Raw genomic sequence first — 17,104 nt, 5'->3', positions numbered from 1 at the left:
GCTACTCTAGAAAGGCTTCTAACAATGGACCTCCCCCCTCCCCCCGCTTACTGCTTCTCTTTGCCTCCTATCTTTTCATTTCCTCCTCACCCTACTCTAGTTTTCATATCTACCTGTGGGGAAGCAGGTTTATTGCTCTGACTAGTGCCTTGTATATCTCACACTCTGCTGAAGTACTTAATAAAATAGTCTTCCTTTTTTAAATTTTTTTTATTGATGATCTTGCCCAGCTAGTGTATGACAACCTGTTTAATTCAATGCAGTGTTGTTTCTTGCAAATGGGTTGTGATGTTCTTATTTGTTGCGCCAGCAAAGATTTGATTTGGGCGCTTGGGCTGGGTCAAAGTAACATGAGAGGGAGGAAGAGTCGGCACTTGCTTACAGGGTAGCAAGCAACCAGTCCATCAGCCCACAACGAGGCATATTTCCCACAGCAGCAGCCATCTGTTGTTTTTCAAAGTACCTCATTACCTCTTGGAGAATATCCCCAACGCTGTAGCCCTTCTTGGCTGCTTTTTCAGCCAACAGAGGAAGCTTCTTCAAATCCCCTTCATTTTCATTCATGAATGACAGATTGGGCACGTTGAAGTGGGAAGCAGCCATCCACTGAAGGATAGCCTGGAGTTCTTTGTTCAGTAAGCTGCTGTTGGCATTCTGGTTGTTCACTATCACTTCAGAACCAGATGATGAACCTGATAACTGTTTTCCATTACCCTTGGATTGTGAAGTTCTCCTGGGTACTGCTGACGTTTTTGAGGATGAAGCACCAAATGCATTTTGTTCATCCAATAGGTCACCTATAGCTAAATCTGGGCTGTTGTTTTTGGCCATGAATAGACATAACTTCATCACAGATTCCACCAGTTGATCAATAAATTGCTTGTTCATCTGATCCATATTGTCAGACTGATCCATGGATGAATTGGGCTGTTTAGATAAGGACTTTTTGCTGGACTTGCTATCAGTGGTGGCAGCATCTCTATAATTCCTGTTTGTTTCACTGGAATTGTCATCTATATTGAAACCAGCCTCACGTAAGACCTTCTGGATGATTGATAACAGGATACTTGATATGTCCCCCTTTTGGGAGTCAAGTTGTTGGTGGTCATTCTTTGCCCCTGAGTGCCTTGATCCACCAGCCATTGAAAGGGACTTGGAACTATGGCTGCTCCCAGCCTTTTCAAAATGAGAATCACGAGAAACATATCCAAACGAAGTGGCGCCCGATTCACGTGCTGAGTCTTTGCCATTTGTCTGTTGTAATAGATGTTGTTGTATCAACATTAATGCAGTCACAATGAGGTCTTTTGCATACTTATCCATTGAGCAATGCTTTTCCGAAGCTTTGCTTGATGATGATTGACACTTGCCTGCTCCTCGGTCTTTGTCCTTCCCTTGATTATGCATTTCACTTTTCATTGCTGTAAATTGCATGCCTTGAGATTTGCTGTCTTGGGGGCCTGTTTTAAGTGATGTGTATGCTAGGCTTTGAGACCTAGACTGCTTATCATCCCCTGCTAGGGCTTTAAACAGGCGTTTCACCATTGCTTCCAAAATTTCAGTAGACTTTTGGCTTCCTAGGTTGAATAGATTCTTTTTCACCGTGGAAACGAAATCAGAGTCTGTCATGAGCACCCCTGTGACATTATGCAGATTTTTCATGGTTGAGTCTATCAAGTCTGATATGACGTCTTTGGTATGTTTGAGGATTACTTTCTTCAAAACTACACAAGCTGGGGTTGTCTTACCATCCTTTCTTTGGACTTTCATGGTCTTCATGAATGAGAACATCATGTCTGAAGCAACCTGATTTGCATAAACCATTAACCCTTTGCTTACAGAAGTACCAGAATCATCCTGCCCAGACTGTTTTGCTTGCTGACACATTTGTTTATCTCCAGGCTTTCCTCCCTGTTTACAACCATTTTGATTAGACATCTCACCATAGAAGAGTGATGTTCTCTTAGAACCTGAAGTATCTTCCTTCTTGGTAGTCTTTTCTTGAGATGGTCTTGGGGATGGTAGTTTACCATGGGGGTCCTGTGTGCTTGCTTCAACGGCTTCATTCACCATTTGTGATGCGATTTTGCTCACAGAACCACGGGAATTATTTTTCCCTTCACCAGCTGAACCATGAATCCCCTGACGTATAAACTTACTGGCAGTGCCTTCCAATTTATCTGTGATCTCTTTACGTGCCATTTGAACAACCAAAGAACAGAGCTTATTTACATAGTATGAAACATCATCTGGATCTCTCTTTCCCTTTTGGGCACCGGCAGACTTTAAAGATGTGTCACTGTTCTGGGACAACGATGGATCATTGAAGGTTTCGCTAACTTTGCGTTTCTGAGGGGCATCTGAAGGGGTCAGTGCATGCTGGAATCCAACTGCATATTTCTGAAGGTCATTGTTGAGCCAGCTCACAACGCTGAGTTCATCAGTTGAACCTTGTTTGAAAAGACATACTGCTCCTTCAGTTTTAGAATGATCATGCTTCTCATTGTCCTTTATTACAATGACTTCTTTTTCCTCCAGATTTCCCAGATCAAGTTCATTTGAAGGTTCAGAGATGCTACTGGACTGGCTAGCAGCTTTCTTTGCTTTTGAATCTTTGTCTTTTACATTCAGGCTGGAGACGTCTACAAAACAGATCACTTTCCGGTCCTGGTCCTTCTGTTCATCAGGGTTGTAGAGGTCTACTTTACACACACCTGCCTGACTGTGTAACCAGTCAACTTCCTGAGACATCTTTGCAGGTTGAGAATAGGACCGTACCCAGGACCGTAGAGTGTTCTTTTATCAGTTGGGCTGCTGTGATGACCCTGCCAGACTCGAGATGTTGCCTCCTCTCTCAGCTTTCCATGCTCTTCTACTGCCAGATGGGCTCTTCACCTGTGTTGACTCATGGTTTCTATAGCAGCAGTGACATCATAAAGAACCAGTTTCACTAACAACCAGTGATGTGTTAGCAATGCTTTAGCAGTGAGCTGCTATACATTTTTTTCCCCTTTAGCCTGTGTTAAATCTATGTCCTTTGGGTTGGAGGGTGTTTTCCGATAGGTGGGCTGAGGGAATGGAGACTCTGTCTTTGTTTTCCATATAAACAAAAACATTTTTTCATAAACATAAACAAGGAGTCCGCACCACTTAACAAAGAAACTAGCATTAAACTGTGTTTTCTGGATATATAGTGAATATATTGATAGTATAAGACAGAGGGTTACCTTTTTATTAGAAGAGAGAGTTGGGAATGAAGATGGCGGAAGTCTCATGATGTTCTCCCTGAAGTGGTGACATCACAAAGATCAGCGCTCACCAATAATAGTTGAACAAAAAACCTCTAGACTTGAAAAGTGTCTTATTTCTCTTTTCATTCCCTGCTTTTTCTCTTCCCCACTTTTCCTTTTGTCTTCTTCCTTCCTTTTTCTCTTTATGACTAGCCTGTGTATCTTTCTTTTTCACTCTACTCTGAAATGAAATAAAATCTGTAAATCTAAGCACAGGCAGTGTGACTGAGATTATAAAACCAAACTAGCTCCTAACCCCCATATTATAAGATGGTTGAAAGATCATAAAATCGTAGAAATTATATGTAGAAAAGACTTTTTGTCATCTGATCTATCTCTCTGCCAGTGCAGGATTGTTCCCTATAAAATATTTACCATAGGTATGTGAGATTAATGTTAAATCTCCCAGATGACATTTCTGTTTGTAGATTATTTCATACCTTGTAGCTCTGGAAAGGGTGGATGGTCTTGTAGTTAAATCACTGCACTGGTACTCAGGAGATTTAGGTTCAGTTCTCAGCTTTACCACAGATCTCCTGTTAAATAATGGGCAAGTCACTTAACCAGTCTGATTCTTAATTCCAAATTCCCCATCTGTAAATTGGGGATGATAATTCTTCTTTTCTTTCACCTTTTGCCTGTCTTGTCTAGTTGGATAGTAAGCTCCAACTTGGGGCTGTCTCTTACTATGTATATGTACCATGCCTAGCACAATGGGACTCCAATTTAGGTTGGGTCCTCTAGGTATGATTATACTACAAATAATAATTACATACATCCATATCTGTGACTGTCTGCAGTTGAGTATTTTGTATAATATTCATCACTGCAGCAATTTTCCTTACATTATGTGATTTTTTTTTTCCAGCTCAGTTTGCCTTGTATAAAACATTTATGCAGAAATATTGCCCAATATTTCACAACTACTTTCAGTGTATAGTACCAGATACCAACTAAATATGTAGATTATAGTTCATTTGACAGATAACAGGTGTAGATGATGCAGAAAAAGGGTTCACAGTGGGGTACCCTGGTCAAGTACAGGTAGTAGAGTAGTTTAGACCCAGGAGATAAAAAAATAAAAGCTTCCATAAGAATAAAAAGCTGACAAAATTCTGGGACCACTAACATAAATGAATACTCTCTGAAATTAAATAATTTAAAGTATCATTTATATTTTGAAGTCGTATTTTCTTTTTTCCTTTTCTTTGATACCTTAGTTCACTGGGTATGTGGAAAATGCCTCTCGTTGCCTGGTAACCATGCATATATCCATTTCAGGTTGATGTCAAACTGATAAAATTTGGTTGCCTGAAGCTGGGCACAGGTATCCAGGTAAAAGTGATCTAATTGTTTGGGATACTGTGTTTAGTTCTCATAATGAATCTCAAAACAAATATCACAGTAGCAGAAAGGGTTCAGAGATGGGCAACCAAATTGACTGCAGGCATGGAAATGCTTTTGGAAGGGTGAGAGATTGAAAAGTTTGGGATTGTTTAGAGGAGAATAGTAGAGAACATGGAGATGTATAAAATAGTGAACAGTTTAGCAAAGATAAGCTGGTCATCTGTTTATTCTTTCGCATAATATGTGAACAAGGAGACATTAGATGGAATTAAAAACAACACATTTGAAATAGGTATACGAAAATACTTCAAAATTGCTATGAGAGATCATTGAGGCTAAGGGCTTTATAGGATTCACAAAAGGATTGGATATTACAGGTAGGGATATAATGTTGCCTATGATTAAGGTTGCATAAAACTTCCCATTGTAAGACCCTAGTTTCAGTTGCTTATAACTTTTGCGAAACTTTAACCATTTGAGCTGAAATTTTCCATGGTGTGTGTGTGTGTGTGTGTGTGTCTCGCTCTGTTGTTAAAATTTCAGTCCAAACAGTAAAAAAAATTCTTGAGAAATATTTTATTTGAGATGCTGTAGAGTACACATGCTTTGGAGCAGGGACTTGAATGGAGGTAATCTTTATATCAGGGATGTACCTTTTGCTGTCCTTGTGAAAATCCACTCAAATTTGGCCAAAGTATAAGCCTTTGGAAAAATAATCAGTTTTCACGTTCTCACTAGAGACTTGCTAGAGCTTCTCAACTAAATTCCCCAAAGAGTCTCCTTGCTCCAAGCAGAGTTGAAGGGGCAAATCTGTACTGGGGTGTTGCTGTGGGCAGGGCTGGGTCCTGACACCACAGCTCCTAAGTGTCTCAAATTGGGCTCCCAAACTTAATGGAAACTTTTCACTTAATCTCTCTGTGCCTCAGTTCCTCACCTGTAAAATGGGGATACCACCACCCCCTCACTTCACACGGGTGTTGTGAAGATTGATTAGTTATTTGTGAAGCATGCAGATATTATAGTGATGAACACCATAGAAAATCCCAGGAGGAAATTAATAATTCTGTCTTCAGAGCAGGGTTTGAATAGTGTGCAGTAACTAAGGCGTGGGGGCCACACAGTGAATAATGAGAAGAAGAAAAATATTGAAAGGCTGCTCATTAACTGAGTGTCATCTATCCTGTGCACTGAATGAAACAGGTTCCTGAAGAAAAATAGTATGTGGTCACGTAATTAGAGTGTATTGTTATGCATATGCACAAGAAGGCTGAATTAAGGTTGCAGTTCCGCAAATGTGGCATTTGCAGCATTGTGCTCCAGAATCCATCTTCATTTTTTTTAAATGGTTTCTATCCCTCGTGGTGGCAAAAATAGCAAATAGTTAAAGTCGATGCTTGTCTGATGCAGAGAGGCTGAAAAAATAGCTATGAGAAATGTGAACTGCCATTGGGTTACAGAACTATGACTGTTAATCTCAGTCAGGGTGCTATGGCCTCTATGATTCCATAGCCTTAGAGTCAGATATTTTTCCAAGATGCCGCAAAATTTGGCATTTTTGTCATGGAATTGGCCGCTTTGCTGCAGCCATGTGCCTGATGTATTATTCTGTCTCCCAGTCCTGCCTAGACCTTCCTGTAGCTGCCTCTTGATTTCTAGCTTTCCCTCTGGATTACAGAATACACTGCTTGCATTGTTGCATGTATCCAGGCAGCCAGGGATAGAGGAGACAGGTTAGTCCAGTTTACAATCTTGGAGCATTTGGCTGGGTTGCCTGGAGAATGGCACAGCAACTAACAATTGGAGAGTTGGAGAGGTGAGCTACTGAAGCTGGCTACCAACTCTCCCTTCTCCAGGACGAATTGCAGAGAAAAAGCTTCTGAGCTGGATTGCCTGGATAACATTGTGGGAGCTGAGATCTGTGCAGAGACAGGGCTACCTAGAGAACGTAACAGAAAATCCATTGTCAAAAATAATCATTTTGACAACAATCATTGACTAATTTAATGTTTCATGAGACATAGTTGTGTATATTGTGGTTTGGGGTGGGAATAAAGGGTATTTCATTATGACAGAATTTAAGGGTGCTTTCAGAAGAATATGGTCTTGTTGTGTGACACAGGACCCTGACTAAAGTTAAACAACCTCTCTTAATATACACAAGTTGGTGATTGCATCGTTACAGTATCAAGAAAATGCAGTAATGTATCTCTTTAAATTGTAAAGAAACAGCAATTTTGGAGCAATTTGTCAGACTCCAAATCAAATTAGAGTAAAGTTGTTTTCCAAACATTACAGTTTCTTTTCAAAAGACTGGAAAGAATGGAGGCCTTTGCCATAAAGCTTTTAAAGATCAGCACTTTGAAGATATTTCCTTTGTCATCAGTTTAAAGCTGAATTGAATGGTAGTCGTCTTCGAGTGATTGTTCACGTCCATTACACATTAGGTGCGCGTGTCGCGTGCACGGACGTCGGAAACTTTTTCCCTTAGCGGCTGCCGTCGGGCCGGCAGGGGAGCCCCGCCAGAGTGGCGCCTCATGCTGGAGCATATTTACCCCTACTGACCCGACCCCCCTTCAGTTCCTTCTTACCATCTGTGGCAGCGTTGAAACAGCTCTCTATCTCTCACTTGCGGGTGTCCCTTAGCATAGTTATCAGTAGCTAGTAGTTATCAGTAGTTAGCACTTCTTAATAATAGATAGTTAAGCTTTCTTTGTTTAGGTGTTGGAAGTTGTCTCCAGCACCAGCCCTGGGCTGCGGGGCATACCGCAGGCCCAAGGCTTTAAGGCTTGCGCCATGTGCGGCAAGCCTATGCCAATTAGTGACCCCCAGGACTTGTGTCTCCGTTGTCCTCGGCGCTGGTGTCCTCGGTGCAGAGTACCCCTGTGTCAGTTCGCAATCCGGCACTGGTGGGGCACCACAAGCATGCCACACCGAGGCAACAAGAAAAACCCCGGCACCGTTCGACTTCACCGGTACGGTTGAAGGGCCAGCCTACAAGCCGAGGGCGCTCCCCACGTAAGAAGCCGGCACCGCCCAAGCAAATAAGCACTCAAAAGGGAAGCATTGCCCCAGGGCATGCTCCAGCTCTGGTGGCTCCATCGCTGAAGAGCCCGTTGAGCCCCGGGCTAAGCGCCTTGAGAGCAGAGGAAGGGCTGGAGTTGCTCCTAGAACAGCCCTCCACACCAGACACCTTTGAGGTGGCAAAGGACCTCATTCAGTTGTTCGCGGCAAGCCCCCTCCCTGCCAAAGAGAAGCCTCTGTCTCCGTCTCCTAGCGTGCCGTCAAGAGGCAAGCCGGCAATGGTGCGCCGATCGAGGTCACCAGCCCAGCACCGCTTCCGGCGTCAGTCCTGGTCGAGCTCAGCCTCTGCGGATTCCCAGTTGCCCCTGACCCAGCGGGACTTGAGGGTACCTGATCCCAGCCAGCATATGGCACCGGCCCTGCCAGGGCACCGCTCCCTGGCGCCATCACCGGGCTGGCTCCGAGGCGACACAAAATCGAAGTCCCCGGCCCGAGCAGAAGCCAACGATCCCGGTCCCGGGAGTATCAGTACTGGTCCTGGTCCCGGTCGGCAAGGAGCCGTTCTCCAGTCCCCCGGCGGCACCGTTCTACGGCACCACCTTGGCCTTCCAGGTTGGCATTCTTGGAATCCGAGGTGGACTCAGGCTGCTCCAGTTATGCTCGCAGGGCACCGGCGAGCAAGGAGCCTCAAGCCCCGTGGTATCCTCAATGGGGCCCACCGGGGCAGTGGCCCTTTTGGACACCATGGGCCTATCACCAACAGCAGGGACCCTCCTCCACAGCCTCGAGATCCGGCTATTCGGTGCATCGGTCCCGGTCCCCACACAGGCACCCCTCCGCGCCCAAGGAGGCCACGGTATCCAGGCCACCAGATACTTCTCCGGAACACAGGAGAGCGGAAGCAGCACCAAGCCCGGTGCCGTCCCAGAGGCAGGCAGGCACGACCCGGAGGAGCCCCCAGCATGCGAGGAAGGACAAGAAAGGCTGGAAGACGAGATGCAGAAGGCCCTCACCTCTTCGTCATCCCCAGATGAAGCCGCGGTGTCGGGGCCTTCTCCGATAGACCACAGAGCGCACCAGGAGCTGCTCCGCAGGGTAGCCCAGAACTTGGGCCTACAGGCGGAGGAAGCAGTAGAGCAGGAGGATCCTATGGTGGACATCTTAAGCCCCGAGGGCCCCTCCAGAATTGCGCTCCCGCTCATAAAGACAATCCAGTCCAACTACAAGACAGTCTGGCAAACCCCGGCCTCTAGCGCGCCAACAGCAAAAGGCGTAGAGTGGAAGTACTTTGCCCCTTCCAAGGGATACGACTTCCTCTTTTGTCACCCGGCCCCCTGTTCGCTGGTCGTCTCAGCAGTCAATGAACGGGAACGACATGATCAGCAAGCCCCGGCTCCTAAGGCCAAGGAGGCTAAACATCTAGACCTATTCGGCAAGAAGGTCTATTCCTCTGGGGGCCTCCAATTGAGGATCTCGAACCAGCAGGCGATCCTGAACAGACACAATTTTAATTCTTGGACGGCAGTTTCCAAATTTAAAGCCTCCTTGCCCCAGGGCTCTTAGCCTGAGTTTGCGGCCCTCGTGGATGAAGGAAAGGTGGTAGCCAAGACTTCTCTGCAGGCCTCTCTCGACTCGGCGGATGCAGCAGCCAGAACAATCGCCTCAGGTGTGATGATGAGGCACTCAGCGTGGCTGCAGGCTTCAGGCCTTCCGCCAGAGGTCCAGAATACCCTTCAGGACCTCCCCTTCAAAGGGTCTGGTCTCTTTTCGGACCAAACGGATGGCAGGCTGCATAGCCTCAAAGACTCCCGGGCAACCCTCAAGTCATTGGGAATGCACACCCCGGGGACGCAGAGGAAGCCCTTCAAGTCCCAGCCGCCTCAGCAAAGACAATACCAGCCCCGCCCTAGGCAGGAGCCATATCGTAGGAGAGGCAGAGACAACAGGCGGAGGCGGAACAACACGCCTAACCAAGGCCAGGGCCAGGGAAAGCCGCAACCCAGCAACAAGCAAGGGTTTTGAAGGTGCGCTCGAGGACAGTGTACCCAGCGAGTTACCGGATCTTTCCCTATGTTTCCTGAACCGCTTGTCCCGCTTCTACCATGCGTGGTCCTGTATAACATCAGACCGTTGGGTCTTACGCACGGTACAAGTGGGATACATGCTTCAGTTCTCCTCCTTCCCTCCCTCCCACCCCCTTTCCCCGTCCCTCTTCAGGGACCCCTCTCATGAGCAACTCCTTATGCAGGAGGTACAGACGCTCCTCGAGGCGGGGGCAGTAGAAGAGGTCCCTCGGGATCTAAGGGGGAAAGGGTTTACTCCCGTTATTTTCTTATTCCCAAAGCAATGGGGGGTCTTTGACCCACTTTAGACCTGCGCGGACTCAACAAATTCTCAGTCAAGGTCCGCTTCCGCATGGTCTCCCTAGGCACTATTATTCTGTCCCTGGATCCGGGGGATTGGTACGCTGCCCTCGACATAAAAGATGCGTACTTTCACGTCGCTATTCATCCCGCTCACCGGCGGTTCCTGCGGTTCACCATAACCCAGCACCATTACCAGTTTACGGGTCTACTCTTCGGCCTGGCGGCAGCCCCCCACGTGTTCACAAAATGCATGTCAGTAGTGGCAGCCTTTCTACGAAAAAGGAGAATTCGAGTATACCCGTACCTAGACGACTGGCTTCTCGCGGGTCGGTCCGAGGAGGAAGTCCGTTCCCATGTGGCGGTGGCACTGGACATATTCCGCAGGCTAGGCCTTCTAGTCAACGTGCCCAAGTCCTCCTTGATACCTACGCAAAGGCTGGAGTTCATTGGGGCAGTCCTGGATTTGTACAGGCACGAGCGAGCCTCCCAGAATCCAGATTTCTGGCCATCCAGCGTGCCATAGACTCAATGCTGAGGTTCCCCACAACCACGGCCAGATGCTGCCTGCAGCTCCTAGGACACATGGTGGCGTGTACCCACATAGTCAAACACACTCGACTGCTGCTCAGGACTTTGCAATTGTGGCTAGCCTGGTCATATCTACCTTGTAGTGACAATCCCTGCCCAGGTGTTGGACTCCCTGCGTTGGTGGCTCAACCAGCAGGTAGTTTGCGAAGGGATCCCCTTCGCCGCACTGCAACCCACACTGACGCTGGTAACAGACACGTCAGACCTCAGCTGGGGAGCGCACTTGGGGGACCTACGGACGCAAGGCTTGTGGTCCAAGGACGAAATGTTGCTCCACATCAATGTGAAGGAGCTCAGGGCGGTTCGCCTAGCCTGCCAAACCTTTCACGCTGCTTTAGAAGGTCACAGCATGACAGTTCTGACAGACAACACCACCGCCATGTTCTACATAAACAAGCAGGGTGGAGCCCGATCCTCTCCCCTTCTCCTATGGGACTTTTGTATAGCCCGCTCAGTATACCTCGTAGCGTCATACCTTCCGGGGGAGCGGAATGAGCTGGTGGACCACCTCAGCAGGTCGTACCGCATGCACAAATGGTCGATGCGACCAGATGTCTTGCAGTTGATCTTCCAGAAGTGGGGATTTCCCCAAATGGACCTCTTTGCCACCAGGGACAACAGTCAATGCCCGCAGTTTTGCTCTTTCCAAAACCACAGTCCGGGCTCGGTTGCAGATGCCTTTGCGATCCCTTGGAGCAGGAGCCTGAAGTATGCCTTTCCACCGCTCCCGCTCATCCACAGAGTTCTCCTCAAAGTTCGCAGAGACAAGGCGGTGATGATTCTCATCGCCCCAACTTGGCCCCACCAACATTGGTTTACGACTTTGCCGGAGCTGTCAATAGCCAACCCGATTGCCCTGCCCCTGCACCAAGATCTCATCACGCAGGACTGTGGGCGCCTGCCCCACCCGAACCTGCAGTCTCTGCATCTCATGGCATGGAAACTCTGTGGTTGAACGCGATGGAGAGCCAGTGCTCTCTTCAGGTGTGACAAATTCTCCTCGGCAGTAGGAAACGTTCCACTAGGTCGACACACCTCCCTAAGTGGAAGAGGTTCTCCTGCTGGTGTGAACCAAAGCATATACAGCCGCTTCAGGCCTCCGTTCCAGTTATCCTGGAATACCTGCTGCACCTTAAACATCAAGGTCTCGCCCCCTCCTCAATTAGAGTGCATCTGGCCACCATTTCGGCGTTCCACCCAGGGGAGTCGGGGCATTCTGTGTTTTCCAACCCCATGGTAGCCCGGTTTCTCAAGGGGCTGGAGAGGGTGTTTCCCTACTCACGCCCTCTGGTCCCTCCCTGGAACCTTAACCTGGTCCTGACCAAGCTCATGGGACCCCCTTTCGAGCCCCTAGCCTCTTGCTCTTCCACTCATCTCTCCTGGAAGGTAGCGTTTTTGGTGGCCATTACGTCCGCAAGGAGGGTGTCCGAGTTGAGGGCCCTCACCTTGGAGCCCCCTTATATAGTTTTTTATAAGGACAAAGTGCAACTTAGGCCACACCCTAAATTCCTCCCTAAAGTAGTCTCGCAATTTCATATGGGACAGGACATTTGTTTGCCAGTGTTCTTTCCCAAACCACACACGGACCCGAGTCACCGTAGCCTACATACTCTGGATGTCCACAGGGCCCTGGCATTCTATCTGGAGCGAACTAGACCTTTCCGCAAGTCGACACAGTTGTTCGTTGCCATTGCGGAGAGAATGAAAGGACTCCGTCTCGGCGCAGCGGATATTGTCCTGGATTGTAGATTACATCCGCACGTGCTATGAACTCGCCAAGGTGCCGGCCCCGGCGATCACGGCTCCCTCGACTAGGGCTCAAGCGTCCTCAGCAGCTTTCCTGGTGCAGGTTCCACTCCAGGAGATCTGTAAAGCAGCCACCTGGTCGTCGGTGCACACATTCACAGCCCACTATGCAGTCCATCAACAGGCCAGAGAGGACGTGGCAGTCGGCAGGGCTGTTCTTCAATCAATTGTTCCATGACTCCTACCCTCCTCCTATGGTAAGCTTGTGAGTCACCTAATGTGTAATGGACGTGAACAATCACTCAAAGAAGAAAAAACGGTTACCTATCTTTTTGTAACTGTTCTTCAAGATCTGTTGTTCACGTCCATTACACTTCCCACCCTCCTTCCCCTCTGTCGGAGTCTCCAGCAAGAACCAACCGAAGGGGGGTTGGGTTGGCAGGGATATATATGCACCAGCATGAGGCGCCACTCTGGCGGGGCTCCCCTGCCGGCCCGACGAGAGCTGCTAAGGGGAAAAGTTTCCGACGTCCGTGCACGCGGCGCACGCACACCTAATGTGTAATGGACGTGAACAACTCATCTCGAAGAACAACAGTTACAAAAAGGTAGGTAACCGGGGTTTTTTTACTTACTTGAAATTATGGGATTTGTAAAATACCTTGATACTAACTTGTGTAGTTCATTTATTTATTTTTTTTACAGATATCTTGGTATCATTTGATGAAATGCATCATATAAAGTCAATAATTATTATTGTCTTTGTCTTTAATGTATTAGATTTCTATCTATACTTTTCATATTTGGTTCTTTTCTCAGGTTCAGAACTTAACATTGCGCAGTCAGAAGTTGGGCGTATTGTGTAGTTCACAGAATGGCCCACCAAAGAGCAGTAGTCAAGCTCAGTCATTGGCTCTATGTACTAATAAAACTGTAACTGGTACCAAGGCCAGCCAACCGGATTCTCCAGACAGCAACAGAAAAGGAGAGAGCCCAACGTCTGAATGTCGAAGTACATCTGTCACACGGACATCAAGTATACATCAGTTAATAGCACCAGGTGCGATGAATCTTTAGCTTTAAAAAGGTTGTTAAAGTTGATCCTGTCATTTATAGCCCACAAACAAGTTTCTAATGCCTCAAATATTCATTGAATGTTTGAGGTCTTAAATCATTTGGAAATAAATAATTATTTTCAGTGGTGCTTAAAATATTTGTATCTTAGAATTCTCTATGCCTTCACAGAGAAGGGCAGGAGAGAGAGAAAAGAATTCCAAAAGGAGTGTGTGTGTGTGTGTGTGTGTATGTGTGTCTGTGTGTTGACCAGAGTGGTGATAGTTACGATATTTCTGTTGCATTAGCACCCAAAGGCCCAGTCATGATCAGGACACCATTGTGCTCAACAGTGCATAAACTTCATAGGTAGACCTCTCCCTGGTTTACAAGAAGTCAAGAAAATGAGTGTGACAAACAAAAGGAAAAAAAGTGGGGAGCTAGAGGATGAGATTAACCAAGCTAAGACTATGCACTTAGGTTGGCTATTGCATAATTTAATAATTCCTGCTGGTTCAAAGAGTAGAAATTTTGCCATGGTAAGTGGGCTGAGTAGGGCAGGTGAGCCAGATCTGCTTAATTTCAGGCTTCTCGAGAGAGAGAGAGACTGCAAGGCAGACAGCTCTTGAATTTTTGACCCCCATTGTTGTCAATCAGGAAAGTAATCCATCCCCTACTTTAAAAAAAAAAAAATAGCTATCAAATGATAATTATTTTTCAAATGAAAGAGAAAACAGGTAGGGCTGGGAAGAGGGATGGAGAAAAGGAAGGGTATGCCCCAGAGGAAAATCTCAGGTATTTCAATTTCCCATTATAGGCAGTTATGACAAGGAGTCACTGGCTCCTTTGGGAGGAAGGGAAGTATATCTCTGAAAATGAGACCACTTTTTAGGTTCCTAATTATTTATTAGTTGCATAACTTTAGGCACTTAGTTTTTACAGGTTCAGTCTAAATGTTCTAATTTAAAACTTTTTGAGCCCATTATTTTAAAAAAATATTTTTAAATTGCACTGCCGACATAGAATTAGAAATTTTAATCCAACCTTATTGACTCTAAAGTACTTACCTCTTTTATATTATAACTATTTTAAAGCAGGCAAATGCCATTCTTTTCAAAGTTGAGGGTAGTATTTTTTTAACTAAAAGAAGTCTTATTAACAATAGTCTTAGAACTGGTGGCAGAAAGATAGATGTCTTTCTCTAGAAGCATTTATGTATCTAAAACAAGCATGTTTTGTTTAATTGTTCAATGCTGTATTTCACTTTGGAATTTACCAAAATAAATGCATTCCATTCATGTGTTATATTTGAGACACTGTATATGGTTGAAGAGGGTATTTTCTAAGGCATTTCTAAGTTGTGCTCGTCTGAAAGGCTTGGTCAAGTTCTGTGTTGACTTTAGTCATCTGATGTGAAAATTTTCCTCATTTAAACATTTATTGTAATGTTCTTTGAACTTAAGTAAACAAATACTAATTGTCATTTTTTCCCCCTCACAGCTTCATATTCTGCAATTCAACCTCATTCTCTAATAAAACATCAGCAGATACCTCTTCATTCACCACCTCCAAAGATTTCCCATCATCAGCTCATATTACAACAGCAGCAAGTTCAGCCAATCACACTTCAGACTCCTCTTAATCAGGAACCACCTCCATCACAACACTATGTTCCACTCCAAAGCCATGGTCTTCCTCCAGTTCCCAATAGTGTCCAGTCACAACATTGCTCACCTGTTCACATCCATCCTCCTCCTTTAACAATATCTCCTACTCCATCCTCGTCAGCTCAGCAGTCAGTAGTGGTGTCTCCTACACCTGCTCACTCACCTAGTCAGTCGCCCACCATAATAATTCATCCACAAGCACTTATTCAGTCACAACCACATCCTCTTATGCCATCAGCTCTACAGTCGGAGCAGAACCCACAGCAGCCCACTACTAGTCAACTACGACCAGTAGCACAACAGCTTAATCTTCCATCCCATCTTACAGTTCCACCTTCCCCAGTAGTACACATTGGACCAGTAGATCAGCCGAACTTGATGTCCCCGGGCCAGCAGACAGTGTCTCCAACACCACACCAGCAATATCCAACCTTACAGTCTGTGCCAATCCCAATTGCAACCCCTCCACAGCTGTCAACATCTCCAACTCAGATTCAACAACTGCCCTTGCAGTCTGTGCAATCTTTACAAATGCAGCCTGAAATTCTATCCCAGGGCCAGGTTTTGGTGCAAAATACTTTGGTTTCTGAGGAGGAGCTTCCTGCTGCAGAAGCTTTGGTCCAGCTGCCATTTCAGACTCTTCCGCCACCACAGACTGTTGCAGTAAACCTTCAAGTACAACCATCGGTACCTGTTGAAACCCCTGTGGTAAGCCCTCAGAAATTTTCTTTTTGGTTTGGATATTTAACTAAAAGTGAAAAACCCTTTCTCCAACAACATTCTATTACGACCGTAGATGACACAAATCTCTTGTGTGTGTAAGGAAAGAAGAATCTGTTCTCAAAATCATTTACAGGTTTGGTAAAACTGGCATTGCTGCATGGCATCTGAACAAAGTGATGTGTTGAAAAGCCGGCTCCCAGTCTGACACTCATTTTATTGCTGGATAAGCAAGTAATATTACTATCTTTGCAGAACTGACTTTTCCATTTTGAAACTGTATCCTTTGAAGAAAATGTTTTGTTGTTCTTCAAAACCAAGTGAAAATTGAGAGAAGTCCAGGAATACGAGCCAAATGCCATACAGCCTTTTGGGGCATATTCTCCATCCTACCCCAAATTCCACTTGAGTGCATTTGAAGGAGGTGGAGGGACACCGAGAACTGCACAGGAGCAGCTGTAACTTACACCACTGACATAAAGTCCCTCAGGGAATCAGTAGCTCCACCATACCCGTGGAATGTCATTAACATAATCCCTTCTTCCCCTTATGCGAGGGTGAGGAACAGTTGGTGCAAGAGCTGCCTCCACCAGGTTTATGCCAGTGGAAAGTTCCCCTCTGGACTATGAAATCTTGGCCCTCTATATTAAGTACAGTGCAATTTTAAATATTCAAATAGATTTGTCTAATCAAGGCTTTGGGAATTTTCAGGGAACATAAGAGGAAGTTATGAGTAACTGAATTTTGGATAGTTCAGTTGGTAGTGTAACTGAAAAGCCTCTCCACCAAGAGAGATTTAGGGAATGTTTATGCCCCCTTTGTGTTTACAGCCACTGCCCTAACCAAGTAGTTCTTTGCTAGTCTTAGCTCTTATTATTTTTTAGTTGTTGTTTTCAGTTGTGGCTCACTCATTTTGAGCTTGATTCAGCAAAGCACTTAAGAATGTGCTTAACAGTAAGCATGAGTAGTCCCATTGAAGACAGTGGAATTACTCACATGTTTAAAGATAAGACCATGCCTAAGTGTTTTGCTGGATTAGAGCCTTTGTCATCTGGTTTTCCTGATGTGCGCCTACTTGACAGCTCCTACTGCTATCATAATTAAAACACTTGCTCATTCACTCACTTACTATCCACCCATGCATTTCCATTGATTTTTCACTCATTCACACCTACAAAATATTCTTTTTCATTCAGGCATCTTTTCTTATTTATTCATAAATACATTTATTTCTTCACACACTATATGTTCTTTGTGGTGTTACATGTGTCCATCTATTAAATATTGAGAGGGTGGTGTTATGTTT

General features: G+C 45.8%; 2 protein-coding genes across 3 annotated transcripts in view; one reads left to right on the top strand and one right to left on the bottom strand.

The window, feature by feature from the left end:
* Window positions 1-17,104, top strand: part of PHC3 (polyhomeotic homolog 3) — a 100,608-nt gene that overhangs the window by 51,449 nt on the left and 32,055 nt on the right. For both annotated transcript variants that reach the window (XM_026650191.2, XM_026650192.1), the window contains exons 7-8: window positions 13,178-13,418; window positions 14,912-15,786. In XM_026650191.2, coding sequence (XP_026505976.1) covers window positions 13,178-13,418; window positions 14,912-15,786 — 1,116 coding nt within the window. The remainder of the gene's footprint in view (window positions 1-13,177; window positions 13,419-14,911; window positions 15,787-17,104) is intronic.
* AKAP4 (A-kinase anchoring protein 4) lies at window positions 379-2,751 on the bottom strand. The gene has a single exon (XM_024209500.2). It carries the CDS (start codon window positions 2,749-2,751, stop codon window positions 379-381), a length of 2,373 nt encoding a protein of 790 aa, XP_024065268.1.

This window comes from Terrapene carolina, unplaced genomic scaffold, assembly GCF_002925995.2.
Source record: "Terrapene carolina triunguis isolate 2854851 unplaced genomic scaffold, T_m_triunguis-2.0 Scaffold88, whole genome shotgun sequence".
Lineage (NCBI taxonomy): Eukaryota > Metazoa > Chordata > Testudines > Emydidae > Terrapene > Terrapene triunguis.
The sequence above is the reverse complement of the archived record's forward strand: the minus strand, read 5'-3'. Positions and strand labels throughout refer to the sequence as shown.

Coding starts and splice junctions, on each gene's coding strand:
- AKAP4 (XM_024209500.2), bottom strand. CDS start 2,751: ATGTCTCAGGAAGTTGACTGGTTACACAGTCAGGCAGGTGTGTGTAAA.